Source organism: Mercenaria mercenaria, chromosome 12 (genome assembly GCF_021730395.1).
Source record: "Mercenaria mercenaria strain notata chromosome 12, MADL_Memer_1, whole genome shotgun sequence".
Classification (NCBI taxonomy): domain Eukaryota; kingdom Metazoa; phylum Mollusca; class Bivalvia; order Venerida; family Veneridae; genus Mercenaria; species Mercenaria mercenaria.
Window position 1 is genome coordinate 71,759,121 of NC_069372.1, and position 24,322 is coordinate 71,783,442.

Below are 24,322 nucleotides of genomic sequence, written 5' to 3' on the forward strand. Positions count from 1 at the left end.
CACTTTCTGTTAGGTAGAGAATTTTTATTAAGGACTGACTGTTCCAGTTTAAGGTGGTTAATGTCGTTTAAGTCACCTACTGATCAAATGGCGCGCTGGCTAGAGTTTTGTCACAGTATAACTTTAAAATCGAACATCGTAGTGGGAAAAAGCATATCAATGCTGATAGCCTGTCCAGAATTCCATGTGAACCAGAGGAGTGTCAGTGCTATGATGGGAATACAATACTTGAAAGTTTACCATGTAAGGGGTGTCAGACTTGTTTGAAGAAACACGATTCCTGGTCAGATTTTGCACAATTCAATGACGTTGTTCCGTTATTCGATAAAAACTTGAATATTGGGAATCAGAGTAGGCCAGTCATATTACGAGTGAAGGCTCAAAATAGTGGATTTTGGAGCAGTATTTTTGTGCACATGCAGCTGCAAATCATGAAGTTGATAGGTTGTTTCAACACACTTTTCCATGGATTAAAACAGACTGGGAAGTACTTCCGAAATCGCGTTCAACGACTTCGATTCCATAATAGTCTGGATTTAAATGGTGTACAAAGTGGAAATAGCTTCAACTTTGGTGACAATAACGAGGAGGTGTTGAACAAGGACGTAAATGCTATACTGGATGAACATGTTGCATTATCCGAGGATGCAGTGCAAACATCTAACTTAGGTTGTCTCAAACAGTTTAACACAGTTAATTGTTCACCTGTCAAAATGGCCAAATTACAGAGAGCGGACCCAGATTTAGGAATTGTGATACAGTGGCTTGAAGAAAACAGACGACCCCTGAGAGATAAGGTAGCTGGGAATTCACCGAGTGTGCGGAATTATTGGCTAAATTATGACCTGTTAACTCTGATTGATGGAGTGTTATTTAAAAAGTACATTGTCAGTGCGAAGAACCATCGGCTTTTGTTGATAGTGCCTAGAGTACTATATAAGGAACTTTTGGTATCTTGTCATGATTCAATTACTGGAGCACATTTAGGAATTTCAAAGACATATTCAAAATTACATCTCAAATATCACTGGTATAAAATGAAGGAATACGTCCAGTTGCATATCAAAAGTTGTGATAAGTGTGCATTCCGAAAAAGGCCGAAAAACATACCGAGGGCACCATTAACAGAGTACACAGTTGGCCATCCTATGGATCGTATACAGACGGACATAATGGGGCCACTTAATGAGACAGAATCTGGAAATCGGTATATTATCGTGGTCATTGATGGATTTACCAAGTGGGCTGAGTGTTACGCAACCAGAGATCAGCTAGCAAGTACCGTTGCTCATAAGATCGTATATGAATTTTTGTCCAGATATGGTATGTGTTTGGACATACATTCTGATCAAGGGACAAATTACCAATCCAAGTTGTTCAGTGAAGTCTGTCGGATTTTGGAAATTAATCAAACGAGGACTAGTGGATATAGGCCAATGGCAAATGGTGGACCAAAGAAATTCAATCAAGTTTTGCAAAATATGATATCTACTTATGTAAACTCCAATCAAACAAACTGGGATGAAAATCTTAATTTAATCACCTCCGCATACAGAGGATGTGTCCACCAGGCGACCGGATTCACGCCAAATTATTTAATGATGGGACGAGAAGCTATTATCCCGGTTGACATTTCACTTGGCTGCATTTTAGAGAACAAGATAAGTTCAGTGGACTATGCCATTCAACTACAAGAGAAGTTGACAGAGGCGCATCAGATAGCACGAACTAATTTGCAAAAGAATGCTGTCAGACAGAAGCGTGATTATGACACCCGGATTTCAAAAACACATTTTAGTAAAGGACAGTTAGTTTTGTGCTTAGAGAAATCTAGACATAAAGGAATCAGCAAGAAAATTGACCCTAATATTTGGAAGGGGCCTTATGTTATTACAAGGAAGATCACAGACCTTTTGTATGAGATAAGACTTTCCCCAAATGGCAAATCAAGAATAGTGCATCATGACAGATTGAAACCGTTTCATGGAAATAAAACGACCCATTGGCAATCAAACATGGTGAAGTCTAAGGAAAATAACCATAAATCAAAAATGAAAGGGTTCCAGCAAACTTCCAAATCCTGCCTGGACAGTACCAGTCAACAAGTGAGGAGAAGTTCAAGGAACAGGACTCAATACAGACCATACCAACATGGTACACAATAGTAATAAATATTAAAAGTGTTAATTGTCCTTCATCGTGAGGGTACTTCAAAGGCTAAGTGTTGGGTATATATAAGGGACTTGCACATTTGGGCAATCATTTCTAGACATTTAGCATTTCTGAAAACACCAAAATATTGAAAAATTAAACCTGGATTTTTAAATTTTAATGAACACTTGCACAAGCTGCAATAGGAATTTTTCTTTTCGTTCGGGATTAACCAGGCATAAAAGGCAGTGTTCATACGTCATGAATGACAATATTTTTGAGAATCTCACAGGGGGGACAGAAAAGAAGTTGCATCGTCCAGGATTCGTGCCAATTTCTCCAACACCCACCGGAGCAGTACCACAACCACCATACATGATGTACCTACCACCTCCAGGACATACAACATTAAAATCCGCTAGCATGCACTTCCAGCGACCATCAATTGAAAATGTGGACATACCAAGTGCGCCTCTTGAAACAATGCCAGCAAATGCCAAGCAGCCAAGGTCAATGCCAGAAAATGAGGACATTTCTTCTATGTTACACCGACTAACCGAACACCTAGTAAGCATAGACAGGAAGCTTGACACTATGTCAAGAGACATACACGTCATAGCCCAGAATGTACAGGGGAAGGATATACCCTCAGATCTACTTTCTGAGTTGGATTGTCTCCGGCAGAAAATTCTGGATTTTAAGAAATGACTTTGTATCAAGGTCACTTTTGGACTTACTTCAAATTCCTTCTGGATTTTAAGTGCTAACTAATATTCATCCTGGATTATAAGTGTGTAATTATTAATTTCATTCTTTGTATGGATTTAATTAGTAGCTGCATTGGTAATAATAATCCCATTCAGCCTAAGTGTATACAAATGGATTTATTATTCTTTATATGGATTTAATTAGTGGCTGCATTGGTAATAATAATCCCATTCAGCCTTGGTGTATTCAAATGGATTATTTGTGGGTTTCATTTTCAGATATGAAAATTTGTGCCATTTATTAAAATCATATGTTGTATAATTAGATGCTCTTGGCACACAGGACTTAAAACTTTGGTAGAGACGACTACCATAGCCATATAAAATCAAACATTGTGCCTATTCCTTTTTTTAAATTAATTTAAATAAATTAAAGGCACCAGGACTTACATTAGTAAATGGTAAAGACGACTACCATATCAATGAAATTAATCAAAATTGTGCCTATTTCTATCATCATACTGTGTTAATGTTAAAATAAATAAAGGCACCAGGACTTAGTGTGAGTGAAATAAACATTGTGTGAAAGTGCCTATAAATATATATTCACCTTATAGATGAACTGAATTCAACACTGGATTTTATTTTTACATGTGTTTTACTAGGACAGTTGATGATTTTTTTGACACTTTTAATGTTTCATACACACATTAGTATAATAGTCATTTTATATGTATACTACTTTGAGAAGTATTTAGTCACTTAGTTCTACCGAACTGTAATCCTGAGTTTTATTAAAACATAGAGTATAGCATGTTTGCTACTGTTCACGACACTTAATCATTTATATTGAGGAGCATTTCAATGATATAATAGTTTAGGTATTCATATTCTTATGTATCTTCTTCATAGCATTAATGAGAGCAAGAGTCTGGCTCAGCAGTCACTTATATTTTAATGTTTAAACTTAATTGGGGACAATTAAGAAGCTAAGGGTGGGGGAGTGTTGTAAATTTAGCAGTCTTATTAAATCTGATTTATTAATTGATTCTACTGATGAGAAACTTTGGCCTCTGCTACTAGAGATGTCATTCACCAGTTACCCTCATAAATTGCTTGGGTCTGGAGTGTGTATCATTTTGTATCATTTTATCTGGGTATGTTGTCATCATGTACCATCGTAAACATGTCTGGTTTGTTAGAGTTAGAGGTGGCTCCATATTTGGGATGGTACCATCAGTCAAGGGTTATCCTCATAAATATTATGGGTAATCTTTGTCTTTCATCACTATGATACACTCCAAATATGGGAGGGTACCTGCTTTTGTATATAAGCCTAGGTCAGAACTTGGGAGAGAGATTCTTTACTTTTGGCTCGGACTTTGAAAATGACAGATCATAGAAACAAGAAATGAAATATTTACAGTTATAATTATAAGTGACTTTAGACCAGAGGAATGAGAGAAATTATAATTTTGATGACTTATTTCCATCACTAGACAAAATCTCATAATAAACTAACATTGAAAATTGGAATTAAAGTGTATTTTATCAATGGAGTATAAACCCCCTCACCCGAACCTACGTTTTTCAACATTATGTTTTTTCCTCCAGCTGAAACAGAGACAAGTTTCAGAGTGATAGGCTTTGCGCAAAACGATCGCAGAGAAGTCATTTTACCTCATATTTTTCTAAATGAAACCTCATAGTATTGAGTAACAATTATAAAACACAAAATAAAATTGTCGATAACAATTTTTCTTGGGAGCCTCGAGTAAGAGAATTTAATCGGACAGAAATTAAGCTCCAACACTTAAGAATTATAGCCTTGCTCTCTACATCAAAAAGAACCATAGGGCAGAAGTAAGACCTACCTACATTTCTTCCAAACTTTGTAAACTAAAGAATAGATGCAAAATCAATCAAGAACTTATGCAAAATGTAACAAAGTATTTTCAAAGATGTCTAAACATTCACCCTTCAGGTTAAATTCAATTTAAACAGCAAGAAATGGCTAATCAAATGAAAAATGTCCGCTTTTGTACGACAAATCAATGATAATAAGTATTGTAAAAAACAGTTTTCTTTCTAGAAAGAAGAAATATAACGAACAAAGATTGGTCCTAGTGGGGCTTGAACCTACGTCTTCCTGAAAAATTAGTTAAAGCAGCCTATGGTAGTAATGGAATACTTTTCAAAAAAAGGAGGTATACTATTACGGGTCCGGCAATTTTCCTAATTATCGTATTAGGGAAGGAACAGGACTAGACCATAATCATTAACAGTCCGGTTTATAGTGGTATTCCCTCATACCGACAAGAAAATCACCCCATCTGATCAGTGTTCATACATTCATAAATGTGTTTTTGTGTGTGTGTGTGGGTGGGGAGGAGGTTGCATATCGAAGTATAGATGTTGTGTTTGCTACCTTTATGCTTTATCTGATATTATGTCCCTCAATGTTTATTATTACTTCTTTATAAACATAATTATATAAACGGTTATGGCACGCCAATTGCCCAATTATAACGTGAACACAGATTCATGATCGAATCAAAGTACTGAAAGTACAGCAAGGGTGGCTACCACAAAACACTGAATGAAAATTGTGCGGGAAAGGTGTTTGCAAAATCTTAGATATTATGGGTTTTCCATATCAAACTAAGGCGAGCATAGAGTATTGTTGTGATGAACCATCTTGATTAACTTGTGCATCAAATGAAAGTTCAATCTAGAAACCTAGTTTATCGGACGTAAACATGGGTTCAAGAGAGTAAACTATAGTTTACGCCCGTTATCCTGTGTGTTCGCTCGAAAATTTATGTTAGTATTCGATAATCCTAGTTTTTCGACCAAGAATGTAATTATTTGATAATTTGATTGCCGAGGACCATTGTTTACGGACGTGAACCTATGTTTACGGGCATGTACTTGGGTTTACGAACTTGAACCTAGTTTACGTTCGAAAAACTTGGTTTCTCGAACAAAACTATGATTTTTGGTCATTTTCCTATGTTCATGAGCGTAAACCTATATTTACGGTCGTAAACCCATGTTCACGGTCGTAAACGTAAGTTCTCGATCGTTAACATATGTTCACGTTCGTAAACTATGGTTTACACTCGTGAACCCTGGTTTACTCCCGTAAACATAGGTCAACGCTCGTGAACTTAGAATAACGGCCGGAATTCAAAGTTCAATTGAAAAACCTAGTTGAAACATGGGTTCACGGGCGTGTTTTCGCTCGAAAATATGGGTATGTGTTAGTAGAAAAACCTAGTTTTACATTCGAAAACCCTAGTTTATCTATTGTTAATCATAGTTTTTCAACCGTGAACCTGTGTTCACGTTATTATTGAACAATTGGCGTGCCATAACCGTTTATATATGTTTCTAAAGAAGCGATAATAAACATTGAGGGACATTATATCAGATAAAATATAAAGGTAACAAACTCCGCATCTATATTTCGATATGCAATCCCACACACACACACACACACACACACACACACACACACACACACACATCATGTATGAATGTATGAACACTGATCAGATGCGGCGATTTTCTTGTCGGTATGAGGGAAATTTTGGGCTCGAACCTGGCTATAAACCGGACTGGTAATGATTATTGTTTAGTCACGTTCCTTCCCTATACGATGGTTAGGAAAATTGACGTACCCGTAATAATGTACCAGTGTTTTGTGGTAGCCAGCCTTTCTGTACTTTCAGTACTTTGATTCTATATTTACCTCCGCATCCATAGTGAGATACGCTTGTTCTTTAGTTTGGTGTGTTTCTTAACCTTTGAGAATACTTGGATGACAAAGTGCCGAACTTTTCCTCCAGTCAATACGTTGATGCAAATGTAAATTACAAAAACTGCAACCACGCATACAAATGCTGACTTTGCTGGGTTCAAATAAAGAGCAAAACCGAGGTATACCAAATATCCAATTAACACAATTAATGGTATCGCACGTCTAATTAAAGATCCGATATGTACTTTCCTGCAGAATTTCTTACTATTACAGTAAGAGCCTTGAACCTTTTCTTCAACTTGCACTGACATTCTCTGTACGGCAAGTTGAATGTGGTCATCCAGAGTCCTTTTATATCCGTTTTTGTCTACACTATCTCCGCCATGATCTTTAAACAATTGTTCAACTTCCCTATTTTCTGCATCAGTACCCCTACCTTCCCGGCCTTGATGAAAGGACCTTGTAAATACACTCATGAGTCACCGTTTATAAGCCAGAAAATAACATCAGTATAACATATATAGTTTATTTATTTAAATAATGCAAACAAATGATCAAAAAAGCAAATATGGATAGCGGACAGTAAATATCGGTATGAAATGTTATATATTTACGGTCACGTTGCCGAATATATACATGTATTATCCAGTCTACTTTGAATTAATCTTATCTCAAACTCACTGATAAATTTACTATCGGAAAGAAACATAGTAACGTTACTAACTTGAAGATGAAATATTTATCTAATTTATTAATTCTGCATTAACTTTCCTCGACAGAGATCATCTAGTGCAATGAGTGGGCCTCACATGACAACATAATTCAGTTATTGATGCTATTTTTATTCAAAATGTACTACATATTATGTAAATTAACATGTGATTTTCGTATGAATACTTTATATATGAAATAAACGAAACTGTTATATCATTTTGGGGTTTCTGTTTTTTTTTTTTAGTTCGTTTATTTAGGAGAAATCTTGAATAAGGAATTTACATATTGATGCATTAATTTTGTGATTTATTTAATTTGGTAAGATACTATTAGACGAGTCTGCCTTAATGTAGGTCATTTGAATAGTACTTATATTTCGCACTTGACTATACTTTAGAATCTTTAAAGAGCGGACACGTAGTTAAAAGTCAAGGTGCATCAATATTTTAAACTGAATTAATGCTTGAAGTGTTATTTTTTTATCCACAAGATATATATTTTAAACGATTGCCTTTAATACTCAGAAGGTTTTTAGGACATTAAAGGTTCAACTATAGCCCGCACGCTTAGCTCAATAGGGAGAGCGAAGCATACGGGTCGCGGTGTCTTGAGCCTAGTTTGATCCCCGGGCGCGGCATATGTTCTCCGTGACGATTTGATAAAAGATATTGTGTCTGAAATCATTCGTCCTCCACTTCTGATTCATGTGGAGAAGTTGGCAGCTACTTGTGAAGAATTGATTTGTACTATTACAGAATCCAGGAGCACTGGTGAGATTAACTGCATGCCCGCCGTTACATTACTGAAATACTGTTGAAAAAACGGCGTTAAACATAATACAAACAAACAATAAAGATTCAACTAGGGGACTTTGTTCACAACCGTAATCAAAAGTGTTCTAGTCAAACAATAGTCAGACATGACTTATAGAACTAAATATGGACAAACAAAATCAGCATTAAAGTTAGATGAGATATCTTACATTCATTGTCCTGTTTATCATTCAACTGAACCACAATTTACGAATCCAGTTTTATGTGTAACATTGATTATTTAAAATGGTATCAAAGGAATTTGTTAAAACGGACAAAGAGTTTTCTTGCATACCAGACGGGGATTTCCGGTATCTTTATTATTATTTCTTGATATCGGTATGCAAGAAAAAGATTCTGTCACTGGTTGGAGGTGCATATGGGAATATCAGACTCACAGTAACTGTTAACGCTGTAACGAGGCTAGAGCCTCGTAACCGCCTAAACAGTTACCCTCGAGACCGGAAATTCCCATCTGCACCACAACCAGTGAAAGAATCTCATAATATTGAGAACAGAAACCAGAAAGTTCTTGTAGGCTCTTCTTTATCTAAATGCCGGGGTGCCCCAAGGCTTAGTCCTTTGGTCCCTTTTCTTTCTTGTATAATGTAAATGATACCATTGAGAATTTATTATGTATTGCACGTCTTTTTGCGGATTACATTCTTTAGCATGTACTACATCTTCTTTGACTGATCTTGAAGGAATTGTTAACCATGATCTTGCCATGATAAATACCTGGTCTAAACATGGTTTGTAGATTTTAATCCCAATAAAACAGAAGCAATGTTGTTTTACTCTACAACAAAATATCAACAAACCATATTTGAAATTTGATAATATGCCTGTTAAATTTGTTGAACGACATAAACACTAAGTTCAAATTGAAAATGGCATGACCACATTGACCAAATAACTACATCGGCTTCCAACTTGTTAGGCATGATGGGAAAATTAAAGTACACTCTTAATAGGCAGACTCTTTATCAAGTACATATATATAAATAAAAAAGAAAAACATCCAATGGGTTTCCTCTATCTGTATTTCTGTCTACCTACCGGTTTCATATCAAAATCATCAGGGCAGACATATAAAAATGTCCAGTATAAAAAAACTTGTCCAGGAGTAACTTTTAATATTTTCTATTATATATATACACATGTATATATTTAAAACATGTTTTAGAATATTGCTTCTGTGGTGTTGGACGGCTGTATGCAGTACGAAAAAGAAACACTAGAAAAAAAAATCAACATAAAGCAGCCCATACTGTAACTGGACTAACACGGTCTGTGTCAATTCAGAATTTATATCATGAAATTAACTGGCTCTCACTATCTGACAGACGAATATATAAAAAAAACTTTTAATCACATTTAGAATTCGTAACGGTGATGTGCCCGAGTATTTGAATAATATTATTCCAAACCTTGTCAACAATTCCACACATTACAATAGAAACGCTGAAAATTATACAATCCTCAGTCGAAGAACTCGCATGTTTTCTAATTCCTTTGTGCCTTCTGCTATTGATATACAGACCAATTTGAGTCACAAGCACATTGTCAAGTTTTAAAAGAATGTTAAAAACAACGGGTTTTTTTCAACTACAGAAACTCCAAAATGATATCTTGTAGGAGAGAGAAAGTTTTCTATAATTCATGCAAGGCTTGGAAAGTAATTTGAATTTTCATTTATTTCGCAAACATCTGTCTCAGGACGCAAGCTGTTCTTGTGGAGAAGATATTGAAGACGTTAAACATGACGAAATATATAAATCAAAGGATTAAACTCTTCCACGATTTAAGGCAATTTCATCCTATAAATACCCAACTTCTTTTAGTTCGTAATTCTGAATTGTCATATGAAGCCAACTGCAAAATATTCTGTTCAGTCCTGCATTACATAAAATCAACCAAACGCTTTTGAGACTCACCATATTTAGCAGACAATATTATTAAATTTACTTATACATATAAGTTTATCAGTGACAAGACCATAGTTTTTTTTTTTCTCGTCAGTTTTTTATGTTCTTTTTCCTAAATGTAGTATATGTTAATGCAATTGAATTACATCTTTTTCGGCGACGCCGTCTAAATTCGTTTTCGTTACCTATGCCATGTGACTTCAGTTTGCAAATCAAACTACTTGATAACGCATTATAGATAATTTATCAAAATGGAAGATTTATGCAACACTCTGCCTGATTGGACGAGAGTGTCAATTTCTTTCACTCTGTTGACTGTGCTACGCTGAGTGAAATGTAGACAAAGCGTTTATCCTAAACGACGCTGTTCACAGTTTTAAAGCTAACATGGGCTCAGTATATTTAGCAAGAATATTGATATATCTCAAAATGATAAGTAAGTTTAATAAATATGATTTATCGCATAGTGCGGCAGTTTTTCTTTGATCTTTGCAGTATGTTAAACATGTTAACTCACATTAATACTACAAAATCTGTGCTGATATTTTACAAAACTGTTACGATATATATCAACACAGAAATCTCTATAGAGTTTCATTAGAAAAAAAAACTGTTGCGATATATATCAGCACAGTAAAACTGTTCCGATATATATCGCAACACTTTTTCTCTGTTGAGGTCCTATCAAGGGAGTATGATTTTTTCCTTTCAAAGAAAAGATGATTTTAGCACAAATTTACAGTTCACTGAGAAAGAATTATCTCAAACACCTACATTAATAAAGTAAAAGAATAAATAAACTAGAATATTTCAAAAATTCGATAGTTATCTCCATATTCAGAAATACATGAAATATATGAAATTCTGAGTTTTCTCAAATACTTATTTTTCTTTGATATTTTTTTTACAAACAAAACAAGTTTTACAATATGTTTGGCCAATGAAATGCAAAGATTTAAAACCAATGCAGAAATCTGTTGGATACTTTTATCTGGGGAACACATTTTCTAAAACAGAAGTTTTAGTGTTTCAGTCAGCGAGGCGCAAAAAGAGAATCAAAAGAGTAAAAATAATAATAAACAAATTTAAATGAAAATAATATATAAATTTTAATAATAAAACTATGCGATAAAACAGTTATAATATGTAATGCTCGTGTGTTACGAGGATTTATCAGAGCTAGGGGTACATCTCGGTATTTTTCTCTGCACATATCTGTCTCGGCCTACCGGCCTCGACGATATGTGTAGAGAAAAATACCCTCGATGTACCCCTAGCTCTGATATATCCTGGTAACACACTCTCACACATACTATAACTATTACAAAAACCTGTTCAAATACCAACATATATCAAATTAAAGAAAGAGCTGAATACGGTCTGCGTATCACCTGAATAAGGGTGTGATAAGAGTCTTTTATGTAGAGAAGTGCTTTTTAAAAGATTTTCCTTGTTACAATTGTCGTCTGTATATGAAAAGGTTTCTTGCTTTTGTGACTTATTCAGATTGCATATTAAAATGAGTACTTGTTTGCTTTGATATATTTGTTATAAATTATTTAACTGATTTATTATATATGAATATTTTTCTTTAGTATGGTATGCAAATATTGAACTCAGTTGAAATCTGTTTTATTATATATATGCTATATAATGACTGAATCTCATTACACTGAAATGAAGGTACGCTGCATACAGTTTATCTATGTGATATGACTACGGTCAAACTTTGCTTATGAAACAGTAATATTGAAATAATTACAATTGTATGTTTTGCTTGACCTTCACTTTTTTATAGGTGTGACGTCATTGTCCAAAGATTCATGAATATGCGAATATGCTATTTGTTAAAGCGGGATCAGTTGGCCTATTTTAGAAATAAATATAAATAAAAAAATCCTTTAATTGATTTTTTCTCATGTATTCTAATCAAACTTGATTTGTAGCATCTTTATTAGGCCCACAGCCAACTTTGTTCAGCTGGGACATTTGACCCCTTTTAGGGACTGCTAGAGCTAAAACTAGAAATGCCTTTATACAGCGTCTCATGAACAGCTTGGTGGATCTTTGTCATACTTGGTCTGGAGCATCATTATAAGGTCCTCTTCCAAATTTATTTATATAGGAACTTGGGCCCTATAAGGGACCACTATAGCTAAAAGTAGATATGCCTTTCTTCGCATTAACCACTAAAATGTAATGGATTTTTATCAAACTCGATGTGTAACAATATCGTAAGGTCTCCTGCAATTTTGTTACAAATGGGGATAGGGACCAATTTAGCTAAAAATATAAACACGTTTAATGACCTCTTCTCATGAACCGCTTCATGAATCTTCATCAAACTACTGCTGTAATTATTCGTCTAAGGATAAACGAAACAAAATTGCAACCCTACGAAACCTTTGCGAAAAATTAAAAGAGAACCATTTAAATTGTTAAAGTGCGGTGTTTAGTTTTGCAATTTGAAAAATGTTAGATGAAAGATGAATGTTAGATGAAAAATTCATAAACTTCTTTCCTTATTACAATTCGCCGACCATCATTTTTAAAGATATTTCTTGTTTATTCTAACATCTGTCTGTACATTGCCACTAGTCACAAATGTGTTTGTTTATATAAGTACACATCTACTTGTACTTTATATACATATTTAGCTTTTATTTTATTTTTTGTAGCTGAAATATTGTAAACTTATTTACTACACACGTACTTAATTAGTTGTCAATGTTGTAAATCAAATATGTAAATAATTGCATTAGGGAAGACCCGTTACTAATGTTGCGAGAACTTATGGGTCGACCCTTTTGCCTAATATATGTACAAATGACGTAGTTATCTGTTTATATACGTATATATTGGCAATAAAATATATATCTACTTAAAATTCTAACATGGCTCGATTTGATTTCCAGTTAAACAAAGAAGGAAATCAAGCTCTGTATATTCTGCGATAAACAACGGCTGACGCGCGGACCGGTAAGAGAGCATTATGATGTCAATTATGACGTCAAATTGCCGCATGACGTCTGATACATTACTCCTCGGGTAAATGAGGTCCAGCATAATAATTATTAAAATATGTCAATGCGCATGTCAGAATGAAAACAGTCAAGGCCTTCTTGTGATTTATCGTCTAATTTACCACGGTTCATCGTTCATATGCTTCAGTGTTTAACAACTCGGGCTATCGCCCACGTGGTTCAATTCCTACGCATCTGAACTCTGAACCGTGGTAAATTAGACGATAAACCACTCGAAGGCCTTGATTATTTGTTTGTTCTAACATGGCTCGAACTGATTTCCAGTTAAACAAAGAAGGAAATCAAGCTCTGTATATTCTGCGATAAACAACGGTTGACGCGCGGACCGGTAAGGGAGCATTATGACGTCAATTATGACGTCAAATTGCCGCACGACTCCTCGGGTAAATGAAGTCCAGCATAATATCTATTAAAATATGTCAATGAGCATGACAGAATGAAAACAATCAAGGCTTTCTTGTGATTTATCGTCTAATATACCACGGTTCATCGTTCAGATGGTTCAGTATTTAACCACTCGGGCTAGCGCCCTCGTGGTTCAATTCCTACGTATCTGAACTCTGAACCTTGGTAAATTAGACGATAAACCACTCGAAACCCTTGATTATTTATTTTAGTCACGCAAATATAATATTTCTATTTAAACACTATAACGAAGTATTTGCTTAAATATATTTCTTATTTCGATTCTTCATTTACTTTTAAATTCAGAATTGATGAAATAGTCATATACGGTTCTGATATATATATATATATAAGTCAACATTGTAGATGCATAAAGGGCAAAACAAGCACTTGAAGTAACAGACTTAGCTAAATTAGACGATAAACCACTCGAAGACCTTGGTTATTTGTTAAGTACAAGCACTTTCAGATATAAAAGGTTTAGCGCCGTTTTCAACAGTATCTGAGCCATGGTGTGCAGTTCCTGGACTTTGTACTAACTAACTTGTTCTGTGCAAGTAATTTGTTTAATTATCGAACTTCTCCATATGATACAGAGTTTTCAGACACAATGTATGCCTTGGACGGGAATTCAATTCACGGACTGATACAAAAAGAATCCAGGCTGTGGATCTGTGGTCCATTGATTAGAAATTAGAATCCAAACTACGGAACCAGCGCCCGTGAGTCCAAACCTCCGATCCTCTAACTTAGAAAAGCTATGCAAAATTGTGAACCATTTTTCTGTTGGATGCTAATAACATTCTGAAGGAGGAGTCGTTGATTCATGTAACTGCCAGTCAACTTATTAAAAGACAACAGTTTTGTTTTAACATGAAATTTATGAACGTTTAACAAAAATTCAGATATCTAACTAAGCAATCAGTAAATTTTCCTACAGATACATACACTACTTATTATACATTAAGATTTACTGAACTGAGTGTTTTTGTGACCTTTAAGCTAACTTGTAGCTATGAAAGGGGACATCCGCCATTTCAAACATTTTATTACTTGATATTTATATACTTGATATGCCAATTCATTTCCCATGTTGGTCTATATAAGTGTATTATCCCTATTTTTTGTACATTAACATTATATCATTTTAATAATGACACTAGTCAATGTTTTTTTATGAAATATTAAAATGTTTCAGTTATAAATTAAGCAAAACACTTCAAATGCAAATATTTAATTTAAACTGAATTGATTGTTTTACAATTGTTTTAAAATTCAATTACTTGTTACATTTTTGTTGTTTTCAAAACATTGTTTATATTTAGATACATCAACAGTACTTTAAAAAAACAGAGACATAGATAAGAAACACAGCGACGAAGCAGTGTTCAAGCTTACGAAATATGACAATTTTGACCATGTCTGAAAGGGTTTAGATCCGGCTCGAACCCGTATGACCATGATATATACATGCATAATACATGGTTTTGTAGGCATAGGCACTGGCTAAAGATTGAGACCCTGTTCGGGTACCTAGGCTAGCCCGAGGGGTCAGGGCAGGTCGTACAAGGTCACAAGGTATTTTTCAAACTTAGAAAATCTGTCTATTTTGATCATGTCGGAAAGGTTTTCAGTAAAGTTCGACACTGTATCACCAAAAACATACCCGTATCATACATTAATGTGTAGGTATGGAGGCAGGCCAATTATGGTCGTAGTGTTAGTGGGTAGTGTTCAAATTTAGGAAATATGTCAATTTTGACCATGGCAGAAAGGCTTTAAACCCGGTTGGAACCCCTGTGGTCATGATATATACATGTATCATACATGGTCGTGTAGGTATGTAGGGTAGAATAAGGACACCGTTTTGTCTTCTAACTTCGTATTTTGCCCATGACTAAGGGATTTTAGATCGGATTCGAACCCTTATGCCAAAGAAATATACATATATCTTACATGATTGTATAGGTGTAAGTCCTGGCCATCGATTGAGACCATGTTTTAGTACCTAGGATAACACTAGAGCTCAGGGCAGGTCATATATGGCTGCAAGGTATGCCTCCAACATAGAAAATACGCCTTTTTTACCATGTCTGGAAAGTTTTGGACCCAGTTGAATCCCTTTTGGCGAAAACATGTACCACGTTTATGCATCGTCGACTAGGTATGGGTCCTGGCTACAAAGTAAGACGATGTTCGAGTACCTGAGTTTGCCATTGGTGTCTGGAGAGGTAATACATGGAAGTACGGAATTTCAGTTGATATTGACACTATGTTAGATTTTGACTTTTGTTCGAGTCTCTACATCCCGGGTACCTACCTGTACCATATATGCATAAGTTGTTAGATGTTTAAGCTTTACATTCAAACTACTTACAAGTCCATTTGATGCTATCAGAGCTCAGGACAGGTCTTAGAATGTGCCCAAACTTGTTTTATGCGATAGGGTGCTGGTCAAGACTAAGCTTGCCCGAACAGGAGAGCCGTGAGAATAGCTCAGATGGTGTCACTGGACTGCCTTTACTGCTTTGAAAAGTTCATATTTTGAGAATATTACCGGACTCTGACCTATGACATTGACCCCTAGTCGACCGGGTTCGAACCCGATTTGGCCTGCTTCCTCTAGCTATCTAGTATCATTTATCAAGAAGTATGCATATTTTCACGAAAAATGGTATATTTTGAGACGGTTCCCCGACGAAACCGTCGGTGGTAAATATATACAAATTACATATCTTTCTAGACAATGTTTAGATTTAATTTATAAAAGTTATTTTATTAAAATATTTTGTGTTTGGAACATTCTACAATAACTTGAAGTTAATGAAAAACACGGACTTTTCCCGTACGGAAAAGTACGGAAATAAAGCATTTATCCTAAATTACGTACAGACGGACGAACAGATGATGTCTTTTTTGTCACAGACATTCAGATATTATATTTTTCATAGAAATAAGTTTTTTTGCAGTTATTAACGCAAAATAAGTCATTTGGCGACTTTCCAGCTTTGATGGTGGTGGAAGACCCCAGGTGCCCCTCCGTGCATTATTTCATCACGAGCGGGCACCTTGGTAGAACCACCGACCTTCCGTAAGCCAGCTAGATGGTTTCCTCACATGAAGGATTCAACGCCCCGAGTGAGGCTCGAACCCACACCGGTGAGGGGCAAGTGATTTGAAGTCAGCGACCTTAACCACTCGGCCACGGAGGCCACCCCAAAAATACCAAAGCTCAGCAAATGTTCCCGACGGCGTATCCGTCGGGGAAAAATTGATTTTCATATTCGTTTAAATGATAGTTCCAACTACTTATTAAAAGAAATTTCAATTTGATATCTTGTTCCTAACGCTTTTTATAATAAAATGAAATTGATGAAATTTTCGAAAAAATGCGACAAAAATTACCGTTTTACGGTCCCTATAGCAAGTGTACATATCGTACAGACGGACACAACTTCCTAAAACTATCTATTTCCATAGAAATAATAGACATACACCAAAGCGTGTTACTTTAGAGCCTTAGTTTTTGTAAAATATTTTTTTTAGATAAATCAGGTATATTTACGTGGTTTTTTTTAACGTTTGGATCTGGCACCCATGTTCGATCCCGGTCGACCCTTATGCTATACCTTTATGAAATAGTTATTTGAAAGTTCCACAAATACAAGTAACTTTTATTAAGATTTCTTTAGTACTTTTGCCGTAATATTTGATTGAAAATGACCATTTTTTAAATTTGATTTCAGACCTGTCTGAATTATATTGAATTATATTGAACCCGTACGTTAAGTGTTATACTTATTCGGCCGCGAATAAGTAACAGATGAAATACCACCAGATGAAGTCGCAGATCGACCGCAGTTTTGTTGTTCATGATTAAGTAAGCTATAACAAGTCCTATGAAGCTGATTCTGAACATGTCTGAATTATATTGATCCCGTAGGTTACTTAATACTGACTCGGACACGAATACTAGCACCAGCCGAGATCCACAACCTTATGTTCAGCTTGATTCAGTAGCCTATAACAAGTCCTGTAAAACCGATTTTGAACATGTCTGAATTATAATGAACCCGCACGTTACTTATTACTTATTTGGGCACGAATAAGTAAAACATGTACTAGCACCAGATGCAGTGCCAAATCTTATGTTCAGCATGATTTAGTAGTCTTAAACAAGTCCTATAAAACCGATTTTGAACATGTCTGAAATATATTGAACCCGCATGTTATTTGTGACTTATTCGGCCGCGAATAAGTAACAGATGAAATACCACCAGATGAAGTCCCAAATCCACCATAATTATGTTCAGCATGACTTAGTAAGGTATAATAAGACCTTTATATTAAATAGGTCCAACGGGCTGGTTGTGCTTTATTTCATTGTATAATGTTGTTCAATTTGCCATGATGTGCCAATGTATATGTACGGAAACGTATATTGACCCCCCTTATATTTAATATATATATAATAAATGGGAAGGTTTAATCAAGTTATATGTATTGGTGAATGTGAAAGTAGTCTATCAAATGATTATGTATATATTCAATGTATAAAAGAAGCTGTATTTCTAAATATTTAGCAAATTACCAATAGCTGTTGTTTTAGTTTATATGTAAAGCACTACATAAGCGAATTTTTCCGTTAAGTTATCTATTTATTCCACATAAATAAGTAATCTGATCGAATGACATATTTTGATAATTGTCCTCTACGCGCATTTATCAAAGTGTTATTTAAGTATGAAAAAACAAATATCCTGTTATTAAGATTGCTAAATATCACATGTTTTATGTATAAAAACTATTTGACAACATTTTAAAAGAAGGAACATGAAATGGCAGAAACTAGACACCATAGATTTCAGAGTAACTCTACGATGTCTGAAAAGTATTTGTAGCGTTTTTCGTGTTGTCATGTCGGCAGGGCAAAAACACGTAAACTCAAAAGTAATGTCTTTGTCGTGTTTTCGTGTAGGCGGGGAGAAAACACAAACACTCGACAGATAAGGTATTTGTCATGTTTTCGTGTTGGTGCAAAAACACGAAAACACGACAAATAAAGGGCGCCAACACGACTACGCTCCCGTACAACACGACATATTTATACCCGCCAACACGAAAACGCGACAGATGAATTTGTCCTGTCGGCGCCCTTTAAACGTCGAGTTCTCGCTAAATTGTGTCGTTTTTGCGTTTTTGTCCCGTCGACACGACAACATGAAAACACGACAAATTAGGTTTTTGTGGAGTTTTTCATCCCGCTAACATGAAATGGCAGAAATCATCCACCATAGAAACCAATGGCAAAGGGTTTTAGAAGCATTTTCTTTCTTTTCGAACCAAGAATTCAGAATTTATTTATATTCACTAAAGCTGCATTAGGAGATCTGAGATTTAAAAAAAAAATACAATAGTATGTCTGATGTCAGCTATCGTTTTAAGAATACAAAGTGTATGTATAACAGACCCAGTTCAAAATATATTTCCTTGGGGTGCGGTGAGCCATCTCCCCTTTTGACTGCTGGAAAACACGCGCGCTGGTGACGTAATTTTGTAATTATAAACGAATACTTAACAGATGTTTATTTACGGAGATAAAAATCATCTTTAAAGAAGGGGTTATTTGTCTTCATAAAACGTAACTTCTTTCATTTGAGATTACAAACATACGTCAATATATACATCTGTTACATACACTTTCATAACTACTCTTTTTTCATATTTAAAAGCAACGTCGCTGTTCGGCTAGCGTTCTTTTTATAAACATAAACATGTTCGATCAAAACATTTTATATGATTTTACAAGAATGATTTGTGGTAAAAGTTATAGCATATATTTAGTTTCATATCTTAGAAATTAGATATTTCATGAATATTCAAGTTATATGATGCATATATAAGGGGGGTCAATATACGTTTCCGTATATATGTGACTGGTTTAAAACATACATCCATCTACAGCTTTCATATTGGAATACTTGTATATTATAGAAAGACTGATTGGTCCGACAATCTATATAACCCTATGATGTATTTAAATGGAATATTGCCTCTTATTTGATTTATAAAGATATCTCTGTCAATATCGGTTTACTTGTGGTAATTAATAAAAGTGTAGTTGAACCGATTCTTGCATTGTTTTTTTATTTAAAAATTTAATATCAAAGGTTCAGAAAAAACAACATTCAAAATTAGACGAGCGTCCACCACATGGATGCAGTGCTCATGTTTGAAATTGTGTTCCAATGTTGTCTTTTTCATTGTATGGATGGACGTAAATTGTTTTACATGTGTAAGTAAATATGGTGCAAACAACCGGATGGTCTATGATGTTATTCAGTTTCAAATTATCTTTCTTATTCAAATATTTTATCTGTTTTTATTGTTTTTATTTCAGAAATTATATTAAAGGAGGTGGTATTTACACGTTTTCATTCCCTTGCCTGATTCACCGTTGGACACTGCAACTTTTATTTCCATCCGTGCGAATGCTTGTCTCTTTGTCTAGGCAGTTACTATCGTAACGGAATTATTAAAAGTATCTGAATACCAAAAATACCAGTATAATACTTTAATTATTTGTTCTTGGCCTGGGCAACACTTTACTTATTATTGTTGATACGGTGTTTATGTTGCCAGACAATAAAATAACAAGTAAAAAAGAGAAACTTCGTAGTTTTGTTTTGTATTTCAATGTTTATTATAAAGGAGGTCGTTAGAGGTTTTTAGGTTTGTAATGCGAGTTCCAAAAATAAACTCCTCAATCCCATATCAATTGCATCGCCGTAGACTTTCCGGCAAAGCGTTTCTTATAAGACTGAGGACAGCGGGGGTAGGTATTTGTCTCAAAAGTAGATTTCAAATATCTCCGATGCCTAAAGTAACTAGTATGTATATGCATGATGGATTTCACCTCAAAAACAATAGAAGTGGGGACAGAAATTGAAGAAGCCCTATAACATCGCAAAGTGCCAAATTATGCACATCACTGGCCGCGTCAAAAAAGGTAACGAAATGAAACTAGTTACTTATTCCTTATTCGACTTATATCATTTATCGGCGAAAAATATATATCATGTGTTCAGAACACGTTTTGTAGGTCTTATAGTTAGTAATTAAGTCATGTTGAAGAAAAGGTGAACGAGATGAGACTTTATATGGTGTTAATTTGTCTATTACTTATTCGCGTTTGAATAAGGAATAAGTAGCAAAATGGAACCAGTTACTTATTCCCTATTAGACTTATATGATTTTTTCGGTGAAATAGATATGAGATGTGTTCAGAACACGTTTTGTAGGTGTTATAGCGAGCAACAAAATCAAATTGAAGAAATGGTGAACGAGATGAGATGTTATTTGGTGTTCATTCATACTTTACTTATTCGAGTTCTAATTGTTCGACTTCTGTAATTTTCTGGTGAAAGAAAGATGCCATGTGTTCAGAACACGTTTTGTAGGTTAAAAAAGTGTGTTACTAAAACATATTGAAAAAATGGTGAAGAAGATGAGGCTTTATCTGGTGTTAAATTGTCTGTTACTTATTCGCGTTTGAATGCGGAATAAGTAATAAAAAGTACCTAGTTACTTATTCCTTATTCGAAAAGGAATGAGGAACAAGGAATAAGTAACCAACTTCCTCGTCATTCATATTACTTGTATTCTTCCACCTTTTTTTTATCACTTTAATCTTTTCAGTATTGACTTCAATGCCCCAATAGTAACAATAATCTTTCAGCAAGTTAAAGTAAGTTTTTGAATCTTGTGGTTTCCCAGGTAAAATTGCCATTACATCATTACATTATTATATCGAAAAACACTGTTCCACTCCTCCAACTTTTCTAACGCTACCAGTAGCCTTTTCGCTATAATTTCAATACTACCGAAGATAATTCCGTGAAATGTTCAGGACAGATAAAGGAATATCAGACTTTGTTTGATGGAAAACTAACAACAAACATTTCCGTAATTTGAACATTTTGTATTTTATTTGATGTAGCCCCGATGATATACAAAGCCGCAAAATTTATCCGATAAATACAATTGATAATGACATGAAAGTCAACGTTCCCAATCTTGAATTATCCATTTGATTGCTGCCAATATAATTCTCATTCGATTTAATAAACATATTAATTGTTATCATCAAAAGCATGAAAAGCTCATCGACACAACAAAAAACATATAAACATAATTTTTTTGGCATGCGTAAAATACACATTCATGTAAAGATGCGAGAAAATCAAAATTTAGTACGTGTACAAAAAGCTTGTTTAAAGCTCGATTTTGCATAACTGAATATTTAAAAATATCCTGTGTTTCAATCACTTGCATATAGCGTTAGAAATATTCTTGCAAATTTAAAATAAATTGAATTTCGGATTTTTATTTATAATCGCTGCCATATCATATTTTTATGTAAGTTTATATAAGCATGCTTCCAAAAACCGATAAAATTTTAATTGCTCAAAAAAGCATTGCTTCATATTTTCTGAGAAATCGTTTTTAGATGAGGCGTGGTGCGCGTGAAACTTGTGCTGACTGGTAAGTAATACATGTATTTTTTTTAAGATTAAAAATATAAACGGTTAAATTCGTGGACATTTGAAGCAATTATTAGAAAAGTTCCTTGATATTATAAAATGGCGAAAATGTCAATCCAGGAAAGAGCAAGAGCGATTGGTCTAATTGAAGGTGGTGCGAGTTACAATGTTGTAAGTTTTCATTTACTTATTTTTCGCCGGTAATGATTAAATGTATTTCGTTTTTGATCGGATTTTTTAAATCTAAAATCTAACTAAGCCCGTTTTCAGAAATCCATATATTTTGTTCTCTTTTAGGTTGCAAAAATGCTGAACGTGCACCGCACCTCAGTCATTCGTCTGCTGCGTAAATACAGAACGACAGGCTTTGTCCGTGACCTGCCATGCCAACCCAGAGGACTAGTTTCTACCAGAAACCAGGACAGAAACATTCTAAATATACACCTTCAAGACAGGCGAAGTCGAGCTACTGATACATCAAGAGTAACAGTTGGAACGCATGGTCGCCCTATCAGCGCCCAGATTGTGCCCAGAAGGTTGAGGGAAAATGGTATTTGCTGCAGACGCCCATTTCATGGAATAATCTTAAATGATCAGCACAAACGAACCCGTTTACATTGGGCTCGTCGTCACTTACGGATGATCAGGACGAAATGGGCCGCCATATTTTTTACTGACGAATCACGCTTTAATTTATACGATAAAGATGGTCGTGTACGAATTTACCGAATGAGAAATGAACGATTCAGAGATATATGTGTACTCGGAAAGAAACCATTTGGTGGGGGTTCCGTTATGATTTGGGGAGGGGTTATCAATGAACCAAAAAAAAAAAAAAAAAAAAAAAACAAACAAAAAAGAACTGTTGCTGTCAGAATTCGCGGCAATTCAAATGCTGACAGGTATATAAAAGAGATTTTGCTTCCGTTTGTATTCCTCATCCACAGAATGATAGGGACATGCGATTGATGCAGGATGGGGTACCTTGCCACACCGAACGTGTCACAGTGACTGATCTAGCTGCAAACAGGGTAAATGTTCTACCAATGCAATCCTGCTCAGCGGACCCATATCCGATTGAGCGTATCTTGGATGTAGTCAGTAAGGCTGTCAGAAGAAGAGATCCACAGAATCTGAGGCAACTGCAACAGTTTGTCTTGGAGGAGTGGAACAGTGTTTTTCAGGTCATTTGTCGACATTACGTCTTGTCCATGCGCACCAGATTCAGGGCGGTCACCAAGTATTAAATTTGAATTAATCCTGATAGCAACCCAGTGGGCATTCGACGTCGTAACGACGTTGATACGACGTCGGATACGGACATCGATTCGACGTTGTGTTTTGGTTGAAAATGTAAGTTTTTTAGACGTCGAAACCCCGACGTCGAAACAACGTCGACACCAGACGTCGAAACAACGTCGACACCCGAAGTCGATTCAACGTCGGGTTTCCAACGTGTAAACAACTAGCTATTTTTCATAATGGTTTACTTATAGAAGCTGTAATTAAGCGTCGATATCGAAGTTTTCTAAATCAGGGCTTTTATGTGAAACTTCCTTTGATTCCAATTTCTCTAGTGATAACTTTGTTGGATTTAGAAAGTATAATTGTTGACTCGTTTCTCGTTGTTTACAACCGGAGATGAATATAGCACGTGCATGGGTTTTTGGCGCGTTAAGTAAAAAATGTTTTTGTTTTTTTTTTCATATTTTTAAAGTTTCTGTGATTCATTTAAGTTTAATTCATGATAAAAAGGAGTTCAAAAAATATCTAATTTAAAAAAGATGAAAAAAGTACAATATTTACTTCAGAAAAATCGTCTCCTAGCGGTGATCGACTCATACTTTATCAAGGGAGGTAAACTAGTGAATGCAGTTCCTGGAGAAATTGCGATGCATCTTTTATCCATTTCCGATTAATTTATTAATAAAGAAAATGACTAAATTTTATTGTAAAACGTTAACCAGGTCCACTTGCAACAATTACAATTTCGACCAAAATTCAACGTCGATACAACGTCGAAACCTGACGTCGTACCGATGTCGCACTTTCGACGTCAGAAAGACGTTGTATTTTAGTTGTCGACGTCGCGACCTAATAACAACTTAGAACCGACGTCGTTTCGACATTGCTTGCCCGCTGGGTAGTTACTACTGTAGCATAATTATTGGCTAGATTTGCGACTTTAAAAACAGGGGTTTCGTCAGTTTAGTACTAAAATATTTTATTTTTTTTAGATTTATTTCATTGTTTAT

General features: G+C 35.1%; 1 protein-coding gene across 2 annotated transcripts in view; it reads right to left on the bottom strand.

The window, feature by feature from the left end:
• LOC123533473 (solute carrier family 28 member 3-like) overlaps nucleotides 1–7,396 on the bottom strand; it is a 32,718-nt gene extending 25,322 nt beyond the window's left edge. For both annotated transcript variants that reach the window (XM_053520317.1, XM_053520316.1), the window contains exon 1: nucleotides 6,613–7,396. In XM_053520317.1, coding sequence (XP_053376292.1) covers nucleotides 6,613–7,097 — 485 coding nt within the window. In that variant the 5' untranslated portion in view covers nucleotides 7,098–7,396. The remainder of the gene's footprint in view (nucleotides 1–6,612) is intronic.
• Between the last annotated feature and the right edge of the window lie 16,926 nt (nucleotides 7,397–24,322).